The sequence below is a fragment of the Symphalangus syndactylus genome, chromosome 2 (genome assembly GCF_028878055.3).
Source record: "Symphalangus syndactylus isolate Jambi chromosome 2, NHGRI_mSymSyn1-v2.1_pri, whole genome shotgun sequence".
NCBI classification, from domain to species: domain Eukaryota; kingdom Metazoa; phylum Chordata; class Mammalia; order Primates; family Hylobatidae; genus Symphalangus; species Symphalangus syndactylus.
In genome coordinates this window covers 42,219,247-42,240,264 of record NC_072424.2, presented here as the reverse complement: position 1 = coordinate 42,240,264, position 21,018 = coordinate 42,219,247, and the positions used below count along the sequence as shown (strand labels likewise).

The 21,018-nt window shown below is 47.5% G+C and overlaps 1 protein-coding gene across 1 annotated transcript in view; it reads right to left on the bottom strand.

Annotated features, from left to right (window-relative positions):
• Positions 1–21,018, bottom strand: part of TLL2 (tolloid like 2) — a 151,796-nt gene that overhangs the window by 29,569 nt on the left and 101,209 nt on the right. Inside the window, exons 8-13 of the mRNA XM_055253957.2 lie at positions 18,335–18,459; positions 15,509–15,624; positions 10,365–10,467; positions 3,351–3,467; positions 2,046–2,191; positions 1,368–1,563 (exon numbers count right to left, since the gene is read on the bottom strand). Of these exons, the coding sequence (XP_055109932.2) occupies positions 1,368–1,563; positions 2,046–2,191; positions 3,351–3,467; positions 10,365–10,467; positions 15,509–15,624; positions 18,335–18,459 (803 nt within the window). The remainder of the gene's footprint in view (positions 1–1,367; positions 1,564–2,045; positions 2,192–3,350; positions 3,468–10,364; positions 10,468–15,508; positions 15,625–18,334; positions 18,460–21,018) is intronic.

The following is a 21,018-nucleotide window of genomic DNA, read 5'->3' as shown; positions in this document are numbered from 1 at the left end:
TGTTTGGGTTTTGCTCTTCCCCAATGCCTCAAAATAGGAAAAAATAACAGCCCCACCCCTTGTTTGTCACTTGCCAGCTTTTAAGTGCCTCCACAGCCATCCTTTCTTTGGGGCTTCACAATAATTGCTTAGATACAGTGGGCAGATGTCCTTCTTCCTATTTTACAGAGAGGAAAACTGAGGCTTCAGTAAGGACGAATGGCTGCCTGCTCTGGGTGACACTGCAGAAGTGGGTTATTTTGACACCCAGGCTGTTCACGTAGAACCTGGGAGGAGGTCTAAGATGGGGCCGAAGGGGAGAATGGAAGCAAGGGAGGGAATGGGATTTCTGTGCTGGCTCAGCCAGGAGTCCTAGGAGAGGAGGGAAGAGGAGAAAGCAGGTTCTGGGCAAGCACAAGTTGTTGGGGGCTGGGGGAGTGGGGTCACTGATTAAGGGGCCACAGCAGCAGAGGACCGAATGTCTCTACTCAAAGGCTGCTGCTGTGCTCCTGGGCGCCCAGGCCCGATGCAGTGGGACGCAGCCATGCTTCCCTCTTAGGGTGTGGTCTTCAGGGCTTTCAGGGGCCTGACGGCAGAGAAGGAGGACCCGCCCATTCAAAGGAGGCTTGGAAGCTGGCTCTTCTGGGGCCAGGAAAGCTGGGTCTGCCCATGCCGTTCTGGGCCTGGTTCCATCAGGACCCTACAGAGCAGCAGGTCCCCAGGGCAACACAGAAATTTGTGCCCAGAGTGCCACCCCTTATTCTCCTCCCGACTCCCATCATGTGGGGGTAAGCATGTAGTCTAGGGGCACTGATGTTCCAGGAGCTGAACACCTGGGTTGCCTCTCTGGCCCACATCAAGGAATAGTGGCAATGTTGTAGAAAGAGTTTGAGCTTAGGAACTAGGCCGACTGAATTAGATCCCTGATCTGCCGCTTAACTACCTGCATGATACTGAGAAGCCCTTCCCAGCCCTGATTCAAATCCAACTCACAGGGTTATTTGGGGAATTAAATGACATTATGTAAGTCAAGTACCTTACACAGTTCTTGGTACACAGTAGGTGATCAATTAATGATAGCTGCTATCCAAATATTTGCTGTTATTCCATGCTCAGTTTCACTACCGTGTAGTTTGCCCTTGTAAACTTATTAGATCTAATTTCCAAGTATAGAACTTTCTATCGTGTGGAAGCCAAGGCTGAGCCTGCTCCTGATCAGTTGGGAACTCTGCTGGGGGCTCACACCCAGCTCTAAAATGCGTCGCTGCCTTTTCTCTGCAGGGAGCCTTGTTTGGTGGTAAGCTTCCATATAGTTTTGTGTGTCTTAGGCCAGGGGGAGCAATATTTCTTCTTGTGCCTGAAAGTGGAAACAAACTGCTAATTCATACCCTTGAAAAAATTGGCCGCAAAGCCCGCTTTATTGATAGAGCCATCGGACACAAACTTCATCCACAGTCTGTTGGAGCTCGATTTCACATCCTCCGGCTTCTCATAGCCACAAAAGTGTCCAATCAGGGCACTCTCTTCCATGGGGCCATCCCGGACTTCCAGGTAGTCATATGCACAGCTGTCGTGCCTTTCAATCTAAAAGAAGAAACAGAGGCAAGGTGGATGGCAGATGGTTCCGCTTTAAGGTTTTTGATTTAAGAAGAGAACCCAAATATCACTTTCAAAATCTAACCAAGAGGCCAAAGGACCCAAGTGTGTCCCATGCTGCTTCCTAGTTCGCTCCTTACTTGCAGAAGTCAAGGGTGAATCAAGCTGAAAAGAGTCCAAGAGGATAAACAGAGAAGAACAATTCTACCGAACTTCCCTGGATCTCATCCTGAATTTTCACTTTGATTATTATTCTCAATCTCTCTTACTGCCCTCAGGAAGGTGGCGAACCCCATTTCAAAGCCTGCATAGATGTTGATGTCAGATGTCCGGGCACAATTCACCATGGGCTTGAGAATGGCCTCTTAGGTTCCTGTTTTTAGCCAAAAATGAAAACCCATCTTTACAGAGTGGAGGGTGTCTAGCAAAAGTTGTCGTTTCCTTGGGAAGCCGGTCTGAGCAGCACTCACCTCAAAAGCTTGGAAGGTAAGTCCCACGTGAAACCCTTCCGAAACCGTAATCCTCCAGACACATTCCTTGGAAGGTCTGTAGTCATCCGGATAGTTGGGAGATTGAATCTGACCGGCATCTTTATTAATGTCTCCCCCGCAGGTAGCTTTAGAAAGAGACATCAGGAGAGGAAGACGGGGGCCCTGGTCAGATCTTAGGAAGGAAGGTTGGCGCGGGGGAGGGCGGGGAAGCAGCGCTTGCCACCACTAGGTGGCTCCGCTCACCAACATTTTCATCTCCACCCCACAAACACCGTGCCTCCAGAAAGGCACGACTGCATTTGCCTTTAACTGTGAATTTTTTTTCATATAAGGAAAAAACCACGTAAAGCAGTGGTTCTCTACCTTCGCTGTGCATCAAAATCGCCTGGGGGAGTTTGCAAACTGTGGAAGCTGGGGCCACACCCCCCAGAGGTTCTGATTCCAGTGGCTGTGGGGGCGCCCTGCGTAGCCGCGAAGTTCCCCAGGTGATTCAAGGTAGAAAGTACAGGATCGCTGGCAGGAAGGGACCCGTGCGCACACACGTGCACACACGCGCACACATGCACATTACTTACTTTACAAAGACAAAACTTTGGCCTCTCTAAAATTGTAATAATTTAAGGCCAAAGGACCCTTGGTAATGTAAGGCCAAAGGACCCTTGGTAATTTTCTGGTAGTTTCCCTTTTTTTTTTTTTTTTTGGCAGAGGGTACGGTGGGGTGGGGAATGAGCCAGAGAAGCTCAAGACATAGAAGAAATAGAAGCACCATCGCCTGGTGGCAGCTGCCTAGAGCCCAGACCTATTGGTTCCCTCTACTCAGCCACCAGGGTAGCCTCAGAGGCCCTTCAGAGAAACGCAGTTGGAAATTCCTTGATGCTGCCCAAAGTCTTCTTTTCACAAAGGAAACAAACAGAGGCCCAGAGAGGTCAGATTCTTTGCTTAGGCTCACACAGCAATTCAGAGGCTGCTATCATTTCCACAGGGTTCTAGATCCCCCCAATACCATCCTGTATGGGGGAAGCCGACTCCTCAGCTGGCCTGGAATGAGGGTTGAGCGGGATGGCGTCAGAAGGATGGCACTACTTCTGAAGTGGGCACAGCCGGCCTCTGCTTCCAGAATGTTGCGGGAGGGGCTGTGGAATCCTCAGCTTGCCCCCTGCAGTGGCTGCCCCCACCCCCATGGCTCTGGCCTGGAGTGTTTGGCTGGGAGAGGGACAGTGGGCTGCCTGGGAAGGACAGAGTTTATGAGGGGCCACCGAGCGGCTGCTTTCACCACGCACAAACCTTCGTACACTGCAAAGAAGCCCTTGCCCAAGATGTTGCTGCTGCTGCGGAACTCCACCCAGAGCCGGCTGTCCGTGGAGACAAGGGGCTCTGGGATCTTATCGCCACAAAACCTGCCTGGAAAGTGGAAAAAGAAGCAGTTAGGAGGCCTGGGGACAGCAAGAAGACACTGGCTTCAGGCTAGGAGGAAGCCGAGGTTCTTCTTCACACATGGTTTGAAGTGAGCAATAACCTTGGCTGGGACAACGTATCCTGTAGCACACAAAGAATCAAAAGATGGGATTGGAAGAGTCACACAATAATGTGTGACTTAATTCTTTTTCAGGCTGACTTCAGAATTCCAGATTCCCATCAAAGCATACAGAGAAGAGCCCAGGCAACCTCTCCCCTGCCGAGGGGTGTTGCTGAGGCTCTGAAGGTGAGGCGGGGGAAGAATGGTGAGAGAGTAGCGCAGATTTCCTTTCCTGGTATTTCCTGTTGCATGTATACCCTTCCCTTTTGGGGGCATTAGACATTCTGCTTTCCTTGCCTTGGGAAGGGATGCCAGGGAATACACAGCAAAGAAATAAAACCATCTTGGCGTTTACATTTCACAAGCCTAGTTGCAATAGCAAAGATTTGGAAGGATGCACCATATTTTCCCCCATCCTGGTAGCTGTAGGAGGGTTCCTAGGATGGAGGAGTGACAGGACTAGCGGGAGTGCACCAGGGAGCCCCTAAAAGGACCCATTCCCCAACTCACCTTGAGAAAGAGATCCCAGGTAGGTTTAAGAATCTAAGAGAAGCAGAAAACTGTGTCCTCAGTCCCTGGGCAGAGTCCAGAGTGGCAGCAAGACCCTGGATTCCCCTGCTGTGCCCACCCCCGAAGGTCAGCATAGAAGTGTTTATGTGATTGTCCAGACATTTGGCCATGAGACAGGCATGCAGAGCTCTTCAGGCAAAGTGTGGCAGGATGGCAGCAACATGATTCCAGACCCAAGAGGGGGATGGAAGTGACTTTCCCATAGCCGAGAGGATTAGGGGAGCCATAGAATGTCTCCCAAGCTTCTAGGGGAATATAGACCTGCACCATTCTGAACAGGCCTAGGGTTGATACAAGGAGGAAGCCCAGTAGCTTCTATCTGGACAGAGGACTCATTGGTTGGGGATGAGGACATCCCAGCAATGCCAGTCAGGGTGACAGGATAGATGCCCCCCGCCACCACCACGCCTTGGCATAAACTATGCCCCCAACTAGGACATACAAATTGACCAAAACTGAAAACACAAATTGACCCAAATCAAGTCCCTACTACCTGATGGAAAGGGGGATCATCATAGACAAACTTTTGTTATTGGGAAAAAAAAATACATTTGTATTTCTTAGACACTTGGGTGCATGGTCTGAAATCTGGAGCCTCCACAGAGGCCTGGTCTTCCCAGATACTCATTCTTGGCCATCTAATCCCTACTGCCAAGTCAGGATGGCAGCCCAGGGCGAGGTGGGAGATGGGTTCATCTTTACTGACTGGTTCAGAACACAGGCCAGCCATGGTCCATTTGGACTGGAAGACCATGGTTCTACCAAGCACCTATCGCATGAGTCACTCAGAGAATGTATTTAGCTTTGGGGGTCAATGGGCAATGGGAAGTGGCTGCTAATGAGTATGGGTCTTCTTTTGGAGTGATGAAAATATTCTTTTTTTTTTTTTTGAGACAGAGTCTTGCTCTGTCACCCAGGCTGGAACACAACGGCGTGATTTCAGCTTACTGCAGCCTCCGCCTCCCAGGTTCAAGGGATTCTCCTGCCTCACCCTTCCAAGTAGCTGGGACTACAGGCACATGCCACCACGCCCAGCTAATTTTTTATATTTTTAGTAGAGATGGGGTTTCACCATGTTAGCCAGGATGGTCTCAATCTCCTGAACTCATGATCTGCCCGCCTCAGCTTCCCAAAGTGCTGGGTTTACAGGCATGAGCCAGTGCACCCGGCTGTGATGAAAATATTCTAAAAGTGATTGTGGTGACACAACTCTGAGCATGCTAAAAACCATTGACTGGTATACTTTAAATGGTGAATTGTATGGTCCAGAAATTATATCTGAATTGTTTTAAAAGTCCATTTAACAGATATGTCGTGGGTACTCTTACTGCCAGTGCTATGTTAGGCAGTGGACAAGCCACTTGAGGCTATGAGCAGGTGAGATTAGGGGAGGAGTAAAGGCCACTGTAGGCATCTCCTAAGGGCCAGCTGTGTTGTACATGTTTTGGGGAAACATGGGGGTAAAGGCTGCTAATCTCCTCTGCTTCCTTCCAATTCTGACCACCTGTAGCCTTTTGGATTTGGGGAGATTAATATTAAGTGAGATGAGATGAAACTCCTGCCAAGAATTTGGCAAGAAAAAATCCACCAGAAGCCTTTAAATTTTCAGTAATGGTTTCTCTGGCACGGCCAATTAGTGTCAAGTGATTTTTGGAAAATGACAGGCAAGCCTGGGGAAGTACTGCTTACCAATGAGGACACGGAGCAATTAGACAGTGCCGGTTCACAAAAGGAATTCCTTCTTAGCCTAGCCCAAGTTCCAAATCCAAGTTTCTCCTTTTAAAACCCAGCTGTCACAGCCACTGAGGCTTGTTTCCAAAAGACAGGGAGACTTTGACTGCCTCACCTCCTAAGGACCTAAGCAGATGAGATGAACCACCCACCACCCAAGGGCCATTAGACAGCCTGTCTCTGCTGAGTACTCGACAGGAGGCAGGAATTGCAGCCTGAGGTATATCTTACTGCCTTGGCAAAACTAGACTTCGTAGAACAAATTACAAATTATTCCTAGGCACTCTCCACAAATCACTTTGTCACTCTTAACTAGAATCCTCTACTTTGTCCCTTAACTGATGTCTCCGTATTCTCATCTTCACCATAATGGTTCCAATAAAAGACCCCTTTTTATTGACTATGTCTATGCCAGACACCGTCCTAAGCACTTTACATGGTTTATCTCATTTCATCCCAATACTCTCTAAATTAGGTACTATTATTAATCCCATTTCACAGACGAGAAAACTGAGGGTCAGAGAATTTAAGTCTCAAAGCTATAAGTAAGAGCAGGATTTGAACCAAAGCAGTCTGAGACCTTCATCATCAGTATCACCTTCTTCATCATCACCACGACTACTATCAAAAAAAAAAAAAACCTTCACTGACTGAGGTACAGTTCTGAACACTGTACAATTTTGGATAGATAGACATCACATCTACTCTCTAGTAATGTAGATGTCATCCCCATTTCCCAGTTTGGAAACAGACAAGTAGGAATGAAGATCAAAGCCTCAAACCATAAAGCAATTCTGTGGAAATGCCAGGCTTGGCTGTTTGACTCACTGCATCGTTTCTGCTCATTTGGGAGGCTGCCCCTGGCTAGGGAGCCTGAGTAGCCAGGCCACACGACACTGATTGGCCAGCCTGGCCTTTCTGAACTTCCCTCTCCCTATTTCAGGGAAAGAGGGAAAAAGGGCTTTTGTGTGCATTGTGGTGATACAGAATGCCCAAAGACAGTTCTGCATACAAAAGTGCATTGTTAGAGTAATTCCTCTAACAGAAATAAGGGAGGGAATCCAATTTACAGGACGGAATTTAAGATCACTGGATGAGTTCTCTCTGCAGCCAACTTCCTCCCCTGTTTAGGTGCAATATCATAAGTGACCCCCAAAACTGACAAAACAATTTGATATCTTTAACCAGCCATGAAATGTTCTCAATGGACTTTTCCCTTTAATCACTAGGTGAAAACCTGGGTCTCGAAAAATAGCCTCCTTCCAAGGAGACTAAACAAGCTGGAGAGAAACTGGACTAGAGAAAAGGTGTCAGATTCCTGCACTGAAATCCGGTTCCTGGATTTAGAGGAGGAGTTTAATAAGGATATCAAGAAGAGGAAATGCAGATGAGGACACTACAAGTGGGCTCCATGGGGAGTCATAAAGGGTTCATTCATAAAAAGTTATGCGTCCATTATGCCTGGATTTTCACACACTGCCCTGGGAAAAAATGCGATGCACAGTTTTCAGAGCAAGATGCATACTTTCACAATCCACCCTAATCCGCTCTCCCTCCTGCCAAAGGGGCATTGACCTGCCTCCTCCCAGCAGATTTCATGGCACTGACCCCTCCCAGGGACCAGCTCGGCCGACACAATGCACTTGTTCCAAACACAAAAGTTCACTAACAACTGCATTTGGAAACATCAGAGCAGGCCAAATAGTTGGCAAAGGAGAACTGCAAATGAAGAATGACGGTTACAGGCGCTGGCACTCCACACACACACACACACACACACACACACAGTAAAAGTGGGTAAAATATGAGCCAAAAAAAATCACCTCAAAACAAAAAACAAAACAAAACAAAAAAAAACCATCACTACCACCAACAAACGGCAAAAGTCCCAATTCAATTCATTAATGAAATGTAGCCAGAAATACCAGGATCTATAATGAGAAAATCTTGTTTCAAGTTCAAGAAAAAGGAACTCCTGGAAGTCTCTCTGCCTGTGCCCATTCTCAGGAACGTGCCTTGGCCCTCTCTGGGGAACTTCAGTAACAAACAGCTTCCTCCTCTTAAGCCTTTAAATCTATCCCATTCCTGGGAGGCGGGGGTAGAGAGTTGCCAGATTTAGCAAACAAAACTCAAGGAAGCCCAGTACATTTGAATTTCAGATAACAAATAATGTATTTTATCTGGCACCCCCTTGGTTCAGCAGTCACCTCTCCCCTTCGCCAGGACATCAGAATTCTGGTCTGATCTCAGCCACTAGCTGTGTGGCCTTTGAGTTAGTCCACACTTGGGGAGCTTGGTTTTCTCATAAAAGTGTGGGATTAAGTGACTGTAAGGTCTCTGCCAGGTTGCAGGGTCTGTGATCCGATGTTCTCACGAAACTCTTCCCACATAGCTCTTTTTATTATTTCATTATAGATTGACACCTGAATGTGTTCTTACAAAAGATTCAAACAATGGAGAAGTATACAAAACAAACTTTGAAGCTGCCCACCACCTCCGCGCTTCCTTCCTCAGAGGTAATCACCTTCAGCAGTTAGATGGGCATATTTGTGGTTCTTTCTACATTTGTGGTACTAGATTTGGGCACATGCCCTTTTATGTAAAGGTAAATAGGATCATTCTCTGACCCAACTTGTGGGGATTCCAATTCATGGTCTCCCAGGAATCTGTACTCATAGAAATCTTCCCAGGAGGTTCTGATGTCCAGCCAGGTTTGGGAACCTCTGCTACTGGGAATCCAGCCCTCTGTCTTTTGCCACAAGCAAACAGTGCTACCTGTAAATCCAGACCCTCCTTCTGGCTGCTAGAGAGCACCATGCCTGCTCATGGTAGGCAGGAAGCAGAAATCCAGGCAGGCATCCTCCGCCCTGCCACTGTGGGCGGTCTCCACTGGTCCTGCAGTAGACGCGCTCCTGTCTGTGCTTGGCCTGGGGATCACTTTCTTCGCTTGTCTACCTGGACAGCTGACTACCTGACTGACTTCTCCTAATGCTGGCAGCCTGGGAGCCCTCAGTCATACGAAAGATTAATGTCTGCCAGGCTACCTTGAGTCCAGCCAACCCCTCTGTCCAGCCTCTTCTGACCTACCTCAGCCTTGGCTCCCCAGAATCTGGCATGAAGTCAGGGCTCGGTCTAGCAGTGACACCCCACAGCTTAGCCCTCTCCCTTCTCTCCTGTCTCCATCTCGGCCAACCACCCGATACCAGCTCACTCTCAGGCTCGTCAGTTGCAGCATAACAAGTTGGGCTTTCTGCTCACATGAATATGTACCGGGGACAAAGTCCTCACTGAGCGCTTAGACTTGTCCAAGCTAGAGCCCACCCTACAGACCCCTCTACGAGTAAGGACAATACACTCTCAGCTGAGACCCTCCCATCTGGCTCCCGGTCACTTCTGCCTCTCTCACCAGCTCCACCACGGCTGCCATTCTTGGGCTGAATGAGTCCCAGTGTCTACTCCCGAGACACTGGAGCCATTGGTCCTCTAGGCAAGGCTAACCTCCCCTGTCATCCACAAGAGATCTCTCTGGGGTGAACTAACCTTTCTTGTTACACCACCTGCCCACTGTGTCTCACTCAAAGCTCCAAGCTAACTTTCCATGGGTGAGTTCATGCCCTGTTCATCTCACCAAAACAATACACGCTCATCACAGAAAAATTGGAAATATAGTTAACCAAGAACAACAGAATACATTTAAAAAATACTCTATCACCCTGAAATAATCAGTGTGTTATGTATATTTATAATTTTACTTGAGATTTATATTGCAGATCACAAAGTGGTGTCTTCTAGTTAATTCATCCTGTACACATGTTTTAAGTCATTTTGGTTTGAATAATTTTGGACAGGAAATTCGGTGTTCAGTTCACCACACTCCCCCCACCATTCCTTATTTTATTACGCAAATCCCATCTCCTTCATTTACATGTTATCCTTGAAGCCATCTACATTTGCAATGCCTGCATTATATATATATATATAAAAAATACATAAATATATTTTTTAATCAAAATAGAATCCTACTGCTTATTCTGTTTTTGTCACATACTTTTTTGTGTGTAACAGTGTACTATGAATACCCTTCCATATCAGTAGTCAACTACAACTTCATTTTTAATGGCTGGGAAGTTTTCCGTTAAAAAGATGGATTATAATTTATTCAGCCAAACCCTACTGTTGAATATTTAAACTGCTTGCAATTTTTCCTGCTTCAGTGAACATCCCTGTAGCTAGAGCTTTGCACACTTCCTTAATTAGTTCCCCAGGATGAATTCCAAAAAGTGGAATTGCTGGGTCAAATGGTCTTGGCAGTTTTAAAAGCTTTTAACATGTGTGGCCAAATGGAGTGCTCAGAGTTTTACAATGACAGAGGCCCTTGAGAGTTTCCTGTGACCGCTGTCAAGGTGGACCTTCCAGACATTAACAGCATCCCGGGGAACATCCCATCACTCCCCTCTTAACGGTGTCTAAAGTCAACTTACCCAAAAGGGGGGCTTTTCTCCAGTAACCATCCCGGACCTCCACGTAATCATACCAGCACAGCCGGCTTTTAAATAAATCCATGGATGTGAAGTTTAATACAATCTGTAAAGAATTACCATAAAGTGAGTTTTGGCAGCAAAGCCTGAGGAGTTTGGGAAGATATATCTTGCATACTGGTGTTCTCACGTTACCCTTTAGCATGCAGAACTCTCAGACCACAGTAGGAGTGCTGTCTCAAAAGCATGCTCACAGGAAACCTAAGGACATTAAATAATAAACCTTAAGCAGGATGGGGAGTAAACAGAAGGAGATGGGTCCTTCGCTTCTGTCTGGGGAATCACTTGAGCTTTTGAAGTCACTAGGTGGTTTACAGAAAGCGAGATGCATTAAAAACACTGGCCAGGGCGCATGGAGACTGGGGATTTGGAAGGAGGTAAGGGGTCAGCGAAGTTCAGAGATACAAGAAGATCTTATAACATCATCAATCATTCCAAAGGGTCTGGGGTTAGCCCGAGTGCATCTGAACATCTCTGTGATCAACCTTCCCTCAGCCATGACCTCACTCTCCTGAGGTGTGGTGTGTCTAATGACCTTCCTACAGTTAGTCCATTCATTCATTCACTCCACCATTGCTTGTTGACCACCTTCTGAGTGTCAGCCTGTGCTGGCCAATTGAGATAGAAAGATCAGTAAGACAGGGTCCTTTGCCTTTGGGGAGCCCAGAGAAGGGGGGAAAGGCAGATGGGCCAAGCCAGTGGGAATACTATGGTATAAACACTGAAAAGAGAGGGATTGTCATGAGGAGCATCTTGGCAGCCCTGTCTGGACATCCCTAAGGTCAGGTAGTGGATGCTCCCATGGCCAAACAGGTGACTACTTAGTAGGGGGAAGGGGAGGGCTGGGTGGTCCCATGGGCTGGGCCTCAGCACACAGGTGCTGTACCCATGAACTGGCTGCTCTGGTCCGCCTGCAGCCCACCAGCTCGGGGCTTCCCTGGCAGATGGCCCAGAGGAGAGTTCAGATTTCCCCTGGCCTTTCATCCCCATGCAAGTTCCACTAAACCAGGTGCCTGTGGCTCCTCCCACTGTCCTGAGGCGCAGTGGCTTGTCTGGTCCAGGCTCACCTTTCCTCATGCCCCACACACCTCTGCTCCATTACGTCTCCACTCTTCCTGATCTCCAGCCCTGACCCAGCCCCTGCACCCCTGACTCTATTCCTTTCCCAACCCCGGGGGACCTTGCTCTCAGTGGTTCCTCTCTCTCCAGCATCTCCAATCGCTGCCCCTCCACTAGCCACTTCTTTATATTCAAACAGCCCCAGGGGCCCTCTAGCTCTAAGTAAACCCTTAGGCTGGAAGGCTTCCTCAAAGGTTCCCATTCCCTCCCCATCAAATCTAAAGGACTGTTATTTGTCCTTGTGCCCCATGACCCCTCTGCCCAGGGCTTATCCTTTCTGGTTTTCACCACACTGGCCTATCTTCTCCCAACTGCTCTTGCTCCTCTGCCCTTCCTGCTCCCTACTAGGTGAGAGAACCTCCAAACAAAGCCTTTCCTTTCCAGCCTCCTCCACTGTAGGAGATGCCATTGCCCTGATGGCCAAGGAGCCAAGCTTTGGTATTATCTTTCCTTCATCCTTACTGTTGATCCCCCATATCTGTTCCGCATCCATGCTGCAGCTCTTTTTAAGATATCCGCATCCCTCCCCTCTAACTCCATCTCGCTCCTCCTGCCTCACCCCCTCCTGGATGGCTCCCACACGATTCCTGGACTGCTCCCTGCTGTGGCCCCATTTTTTCTACACACTGGGGCTTCTAGATCAATCTTCCACTCATATCTCATGTTTACCAGACCCCTCCCAATCTTCCACTCATATATCATGTTGACCAACCCCCTCAGGAAACCTCAGCGGCTCCCTGTGTCCCCATCTCATGAATTAAATTTTGCTTACTTTCCACACCCCCAGAGTCTGTCCTGTGCAACCTGTCCAGTGTTCCCTGATAGTCCCCTGTCAGGGAAACCCTCCCCAGGCCTGCTCAAGTGTCTCCCTCCTCGAGCCTGTGTCTAATTGCCCTGATGAACACGATTGATCTTTGCCTCTTTGGAATGCCCCACCCTCTGTCTTATAATGATTCTAGAGCCGGTGTCTTTAGATCTACCTAGATCTGGATTTGCTTCTCAGCTCCATCTACTAACTCTGGAGTCTTGGGAAATACTTGCCCTCTAGTTTCCTCATCTGTAACACAATACACACATCACTGTGCTATTGAGGGGACTGTGCGAGAAACCATATATAGAGTGTATATTGCTATGCCTGGCACATCATGGGCACTCGATAAATAGCAACTTAAAATACCAGGCAGTCCACATTGAGTGTACACTTAGCATACCACAACTAACACTAACCACACCTCGCAGGCTGCCCATCTTGATTATTGTTGAGTGCCCATCCCTTCCCTTGGGCCCATCCCACCCAATGTTTCGTCTCAGGACAAATCACATCTTCCACAAAGCCCTGTGATCTCCTAGGAAATGAAGAGTCAGTGCCAGGAAAAAACAGGTCAGCTCACCTTCTGTCATTGTGTGTGTGCACGCGTGCGCAGGTGCGTGCGTGCATGTGTGAGCATGTGCGTGCATGTGTGTGTGCGCACATATCTGTGCGTGTGTGAGTGTATGTGCATGTGTGTGCACACGTTGTCACTCCTCTTTCAAACTAGACTGTGTTTTTTGACCCTACTTGCACATTAAAATCACCTTTGAAGCTTTGAAAAGAGTTCGTACCAAGCAAACACCCTTCCTTCCATTAAATCAGATTCCCTGGGAGTGGGGGGAGGGGGACCCAAAATAAACACTCAGTCTTAAGACAGGGGTGTGCCTTAGATTTCTGTCCTATCCCACACCGTGCTCATATTCAGGTGGTAGAGCTTAGTAACACCTGTAAGCTGGTTGCACAATAATTCTTTAGCCTTTGCTTTTTTAAAATTACAGAAAGGAAATGTTAGTACAACTTCCTTGGTAACACATTCATGATCTGAATGAATGGGATAATTATTCAGGCTAATTATTTTAAGTACGTTAGTGAACCATAAAGACCATAGGGGAAAGAGGTGGTGAACAATAGGTGATATCAAATCAATCAAGTTTGCTAATTACTTGCAGCTCTGGGGAAGGCTGGGTGAAGCAGAAATGGAAATAATTGGTGCAGAAATTTCAATGATGTATATTCTCTCTGTCCCCAGTTAGCACTAATAATTAAGGCTTGATGAAGTTTACACAGTTCAAACATATCACACACCCAATTCAATAATTTAGAAATTACCAGACCAGACCTCTTTCTCTTCCCCCTTTCTGCCTCCCTCCTGTTAGCCTCCAGCAGGCACATGGATTTCACATCTACCCAAGGCAGACAGGTCTGGGGTCTCAGACACAAGATGACAGCCATACTTAATGTCTTAAATGCTTAGAGCCAAAGGAAGGATGTATACATGTGTGCCCATACATGTGCATTCACGTATGTGTATAAATGCCCGTTCAGATGTCTATCTACTAGCCTGGCCCCTTTGTGTAATAATATAAGATGATGGTCAAGCATTCAGGCTGTCAGAGTCCAATTGCCTGGGTTCAAATCCCAACTCTGCAACAAACTTAGAAGCCTTGGGCAAGTCCAGTTCCTTACCTGTAAATAAGTATGGTAACAGCACCGATTTCACGAAGTTGATGTGAGGACTAAATTAGATGATCCACATGATATGCTAAGGATCGTATCCGGTCCACAGAAAATGCTCACAATGATTCCTAGCCATTTGTCTCTAGTTAGCACACTATGCTTAACTTGACATTTAGATGGACACTTTAAAAAGTTATAAATTAGAAATACCTGAAGTTTGGCTACAGGTGCCTGAAAAATTCCATCACACCCACTGCTAACTGCTAGTGAAAAACCCTAGCTGCAGGTTTTTCACTCAGCCCCTCATCCATCCACATATCCATTCAACAAATACTTATCAGGTGACCAGTCTGTGCCACAGACTGTGGAGTGCTGGGGCCCTGGGGGTGAATGATCTCCAACCTTAATGAGCTTAAGATTTAGAAGGGGGACAAATAAACCAGTAGTGACAATACCGTGAGACATGCTACAACAGGTATGATTATTATAGAGAGCTCTGGGGGCACTGGGGGTGTCCCCTAACCTAGACCTAGGGAAATGAGTTTCTCTAAGATAGTTGCATCTAATCTGAGACAACTTGAACAACACTTAGATCTGTAGAGACATGTAGCAAAAAGATAAGCTTTGGAGAGAAAAACCTCAGTTCTCAGTTTCTAGTTCTATATCTTACCTTGGACTTTTGGCACTTTCCTTAATGTTCAAGCCTCAAATTCCTTATCCAGATAATGGATATAAGAGTACGTGCCCTGCAGTAGGGTTGAAAACATACCACCCTTGGACCAGAGCGAAAGAGATCCTTGCCCTGGGCTCAGCTCTAGGGGGTCATGGAATCTTCAAGACTAAAGGGATGTGTCCACCCAGAGCTTGCCCAGCTCCTACGCCACACTCCAGGAACCCAGGAATTCCCTGTCCACACAGCTCTGAGCCCACTGCCAGGTCATGCAAGGGCCTCTGCCCTGGATCTATCTTCTTGAGTATAGACTGCACGCCTGGCCAGTCCATCCCACTGGAGGGGCAGCCAAGGAGTGGCTGTTTGCAAAAGAGGAGTGGAAGATGCTCAGGGAAGTGGGCTAGGGTGTCAACAGGGATGTTCTTTAAGCCCCAAATAGTGAGATGGAGGCTGGGGGGAAGAAAAGCCAGCTGTGGGCTCCCCGTGTCAATTGTCCAGAGCAGCAATCTGAGGTGTCACAGAATTCTAAATTCCAGGATATTATAATAGTGTATTTATTAAGGTTGGGAGGAACTGTGAGCTTGATTTGTAACTCAGTGGATATTTAGTAATGCCAGCCTTCATCTGTATGGGTGAAACTGGTTGAGAAGTCCAGAAATAATGAATGTACAGCAAGCAGCACCATGCCTGGCACACAGTGGGTGCTCATAACCAAACAGCTGTTATTTTTACTATTGACAATAAGAATTCCTCCCACCTCACACAACTCAAGGAGTGCTGTCCCGTTTGCCGAAGGGGTTTCCCACCTACCTTTTCCCCTGGGGTGACCGAGATCCTCCAGACGCAGTGGGAGTAAGATGGGTACCCATTTGGGAAACCAGGTGCAGAAAAGTTTCCCGTTGTGTCCTGCAGGGTCTCCCCACACGCTGCACAAGCAAAATCACAACTGTCATGTGGCATATGCACCTCTCCTGGCCCAAGCAGCTCCCGCACAGGGCAGCGGAGCAAACATACCCCTTTACCAGACAAAGCCCTCGGAACAGGTTGGTGAGAAGTGTAGCAAGCAGATTGATGTTTTCTGGCTAACAAAAGCACAAGTAGGACCTGGGAGCCAAAAAGGAATGCCCAGGAATTTCTTCTGAGGCTCTCAGGACTAAGCATGGCCTAGAGGTCATGAATCTTAGCTCTCTGGCCAGCTGTGTGGCTTGGGCAAGCTTCCTAGACTTGCTGGACCTTCATTTTCTCATCTGTAAGATGGGCAGGACATACCTGAGAGGTTTAGTGAAATCGTGTGCATTACATAAAATGGATCAGCTCAGTGCTTGGCACATAGTGAGTGCTTCATATATAGTAGCCATTATTATTGCTAATAATAATATCGGTGGCAGAGAGAACATGAAAGTGCAAGTAGAGGCCAGGGATGGTGGCTCACACCTGCAATCTCAGCACTTTGGGAGGCCAAGGCAGGTGGATCATTTGAGGTCAGGAGTTCGAGACCAGCCTGGCCAACATGGTGAAACCCCATCTCTACTAAAAATACAAAAATTAGCTGGGTGGTAGTGGGGTGCACCTGTAATCCCAGCTACTTGGGAGGCTGAGGCAGGAGAATCGGTTGAGCCTGGGAGGCTGGGAGGTGGAGAGTGCGGTGAGCCAAGACTGCGCCACTACACTCCAGTCTCCAGTCTGGGTGACAGAGTGAGACCGTGTCTCAAAAAAAAAAAAAAAAAAAAAAAAAAAGTGCAAGTAGGTAAGACGAAAAGAAAAAAATGCTTTGAAACTTATTTCAGCTATTAGTTTACATCTTTCCTCTTCTTTTTCTGCTATTCACTTCTGAAAGAACTATCAAGCAGTCAAGAAAACAAAAAAATGCAGAGGCACAGGGAGCTGGAATCTTCTATAGCAGGCTATTCTGCCCTTGAATGTTTGAGGGTTGGTTACGAGTCTAGAACCTAGTCTTTATGTATGTGAAAAGTATTTCCCCTAATTTGTCCTCACAAATGAAGGGTACCTGTATGAATCCTTGGAAACTACAGGTTTTGTATTTCTCTAATGCCTGGGGATTCAGACTCCAAAGACAAAGACACTGGTTTGCTGAGAGCCCCTCCTCTTATGTGGCCAACCCTAACATGTGGAGATGCAGCATCCTTAGGTATCTTTTCCTTACATGCAGTTCAACCTTTGCATGGCGACTGACTGAGCTTTCAGTTACTACTCGGAACTACTGGAAGCTCCATATTTTTTGGAGCTGCAGGAAGGGATATGTGGAGAACCGCCCATTATCGGCCTCAGGAAATCCTGGATGTCGGGGCTTCAGTATCACGTTACTGAACAACTGCCAGGCATCATGAGGATTATGCCTGGCAGTCAACACCCCCAAGGGTTCCATGGAAATTATTTTAGAATAATCATCAACATTCTGCAAGAACAGATACATTACTGTGTGGCTCCACGGTATTTTGCTGTGAATCCTTTTGGGAAGTGAGCAGCATAAATGTTATAACTGAATAAATACGATGGCATTTCCCAGGGTATGCTATAAGGTTTCCCATTCGATTCAGCAAGGTTATATGATATGTGTGTCCTGTATTTCAGCCCTAACACGACCCCAGATGACTAATAGCTGGATGGACATATTTTCTAAAGTTTCTTGAGGAAGCAAGCCCCACACAGCCCTTTGCATCCCTCAGGTCCTGCTTAGTAAGGTAATGTGACAGCCCAGATTTTCTAAGATGGTCCTCACTTCAAATACCTCATCCCATGATCAAACTCTGTGTCTGGTTTGGAAGTTTGGGAAAGGCTATTGGTAATGGAACTTCCTTCTATCCTCCTAAAACCACTGAAATGGATTCTGACCCATCACTAGTAAAAACTCAGATGCCCTAACCAGTGCTTTACATTGAGGCTCAAGAGCTGAAAGGGGTCTAGAAGAGCTCAGACGGTGTGTGTATGATGATGATGCTGAAGCCAAGGGGATGGAAGACAAATGGGACAAATCCAAGGGGCAGGAACGCTTCCAAACGGGCTGGGGAATAGGCATTTGCTCCAATTCCAGTGTATTGTCCCATCTTCAATGGCAGACTCCTGGCCACTGACCAGCACCTTGGATGGCCAGGAAAGCCCCAAGACCAAAGCAACAAGCTCGTTAATAGCACCGAGACTCCCTCCACCTTGTAGCATTTGGGAAACTGACCCCCATCCTCCCAAAAGCATTCTCCCTCACTCTTTGTCTTCCTGCAAAATCCAGCTTGGTTCTTGTTTTTCCAAACCCACATCCCCTAGTCCCAGAGATAGGAGAGGTGCTCTTACTGTTATGGGGCACACACTGAAGTACACTCCTATTTACTGTTGTTCTGTTATGCCTTCTTCCCCTTCTGGACACAAAGGCTTTGCCAGAGAAGTCTGAAGCCTCTCATGAAATTGCCTATGGACTCTAAGACCTATTATTCTCTTCACTGCCTGCCACCATGTCACCATTTCACCTTTCTGTACTGCCTAGTACCTCCTACCAGAGGGACACCAGAAATTACAGCTGCCAAGGAATTGTCCCTTTAGGTCCCCCAAGTTGTTTTCCCAGCACAGGGACTGTGCTTTGGAGATGCTAGGTAGGTGCTGGCAGTCCCCACGGCTCATAGTTACCTGGGCATTTGTACAGCTTCCGGGCTTGAGCTATGTCTCCCTGACTGAGCCGCACGCGCTGGCCAATGGTTGGCCTGACACCATTGTCATCTCGACGGGGAAGGATGGTGTCTAAGAAAACTCCTCTACAGGAAGGAAAAAAAGAGAGAGAGAAAGAAAAGTCAAGGCCATTAGGCTGTCCGTGCTGGGATTTCCAGGCTTCATGCCCTTGCCCATAACCCTAACAACATTCCTGCCCCCTGGCCTGCCTCTCCCGGGCTGGCATGACTGAAGAGGTTTCCTTCGCTCATGCTAGCATTTTCACATTCCATCTCATCAGCTGCCTACTCGCTTTCCAGTGGGAAGATTATTCTGCCAAGTGTAAAAATATGCCCTAGTGCAGTAGCCAAGGGGCTTCCTTAGGGATGTGTCCTTAGCATTTTCATGAAGCCCCGACAGGTCCAGGCCCCGGAGCCACCATGCTGCACAACTGCAGGGAGCTCCACTTAGAGAGATCATGGTGTGAGTGGCGCCCCCTGCAGTTGTGCATTGGGAAGTACTTAAGTAGGTAAGTCCTAGAGCCACCCCAGGGAGAGCTTGGGAACTGGTCCAATGTGAGACTCTCAGGGGCTGGTCAGCAAGTGCAGGTTGATGAACTGGTGGTCAGAGTTTGGAGGCCCTGCTGGTAAGAGGGAAATCAGATGGAAAATGAGATAAATGCAGAGAATAAGAGTAGTGAAAAGAGCCCTGGACTAGAGATTTCTACACTAGGCCTGCGTGTGCTTGGACAAGACCCTCCCCCTCTCTGAGCCTCTCTAAGTCTCAGTTTACCCCACTAAACAATAAGAAATCTGTTGAGATGGTCATGGCAGCCCCTTCTATCTCTAACATCTTATTCTACTCCTACTTGACTGAAATCTAAAATGACAATTTCATTTCTAAACTAGACAAGTGGAAACCAGGTTGCCAGCTGAGCGCTGGCCCTGTTGTGGGCATGGTTTACACCCCGCCTGCTGCCTTGTCTGCTGCCAGCTCTGAGCCTCCTCTTCTGCTTCCAGACTCTCTATCTGGGGCCTCTCCTGGATGTTAGGCCTCTCCTTGAATCAGCACCTCCTCCAGTCACCACCTTGTTTCTTTCCCTCCCTTCTTAACCAAGTTTCTAGAAAGTATTGTCTCCAATCCCCAACTGCTCACCTCTGATTCATTCCTCAATCCAACTGTGATCTGACCCCATCAGCAATGGTCACCACTCATCTGCCAGTGGACACCTTCCAATCTCCGTCTGCCCTCTCTCCAGCACTGGGACTTCCGATGCCCTCCTTCCTCCTCACTGTCTTCTCCCTGGGTCCAGACCACGGCTCTCTCTGAGCAGTGAGACAAGAACCACTTCTGCTTCTCCTTCAATGATGCCCCTTGGGTTTCTGCCCTCTCCCTCTGTCCTCTCTTTCCACGTTCCATCTGCTCCTATGGCTTTTAACCATCATCTGCAGCCTCACAGCTAATCCTCTGTTTCCAGCCCAGGATCCTCTGCTGAGCCCCAGATGCCTCGTAACACCTCCCCTGGGCTGTCCTATGGGCCTCTTATATCCAACATGCTCAAAACCAAATTTATCACAATTCCATCCTTCTCCTGCTCATTCCATAATCGTTGTCTCCTGAGCCTGAATCTGAGGGCATTCTCAGCTCCTCCCTCTCCCTCACACTCTCCTACCAAACCAGGAGCCAGGTCCTGCCCACTATACCTTTTTTGCACCCCTTGAACCCATACCCTCCTCCTTGTTCCCAGACCATTGCCATAGCTCAAGTGATCAACACCCCATTCCTGAACTCTTTCCAGTAGCTTCTTAACTGGCCTCCCTCCCTGTAGACTCAGCCACTTCTACTCTACTGCTCCCCTTGGCCACAATGCTGCAATGGAATCATCCCCAAATGCAAGGGGAGGCATGTGCCTTCTTTGCTTAGAATGCTTCACCAACTTCCAGTCACCACTTGGATCTCTAGGCTGTTTGCTCACTGACTTCTGCCTTCCTCTCCAGCCTGACTCTTTAATCCCATAACCAAAAGAATACTTAACACAAATAAAGCATATGTCATTATTTTAAGCAACACTAAGCTCCTTGTAGGCCCCAAATATGCCCTCTCACATGCTATCCACTCCCTAGGCTGCCCATGCCCTCTGTTTTTTTGTCTATTTGTAAACTCCTATTCATTCTTCAAAACCCCATCAGATGTCTTTCTCTATTAAAAGTCTTCCCCAAGCCTTTTCTACTCCTCGCATCTGGAGTTTGTCATTCCCTGCTCTGGGTCTTATCCATTTGTGTCGTCTCTTCTTATCATACTGTATTGTCTTTTTTAAGGAGTGATGGTATTTGTCTTCTTTGCTAAAAGTAAGTTCCTCAAGCAGACAGACTGGGTGTTTTATCTCTGTCTTTAGAAATTAGAGCACAGCAGACCTCAAAAAAATGCTTCTTGAATTAAATTATGCAACCAGGATAAAGCACTGTCTTTTAAAAACTTTGCAAAATAGTTATTTACATCCAAAATGGAAGCAAAAATGTACGTACGTCACCTAGCTATTAGCTGTGCATGCTTGCTCTCTCTCTCTCTCTCTCTCTCTCTGTCTCTTTCAAGCACTGTTTCTATTTCCCTAAATTCTGCACTACATTAGAAAATACCTATTACCCCTGGTTCTTCCTGGTTACATC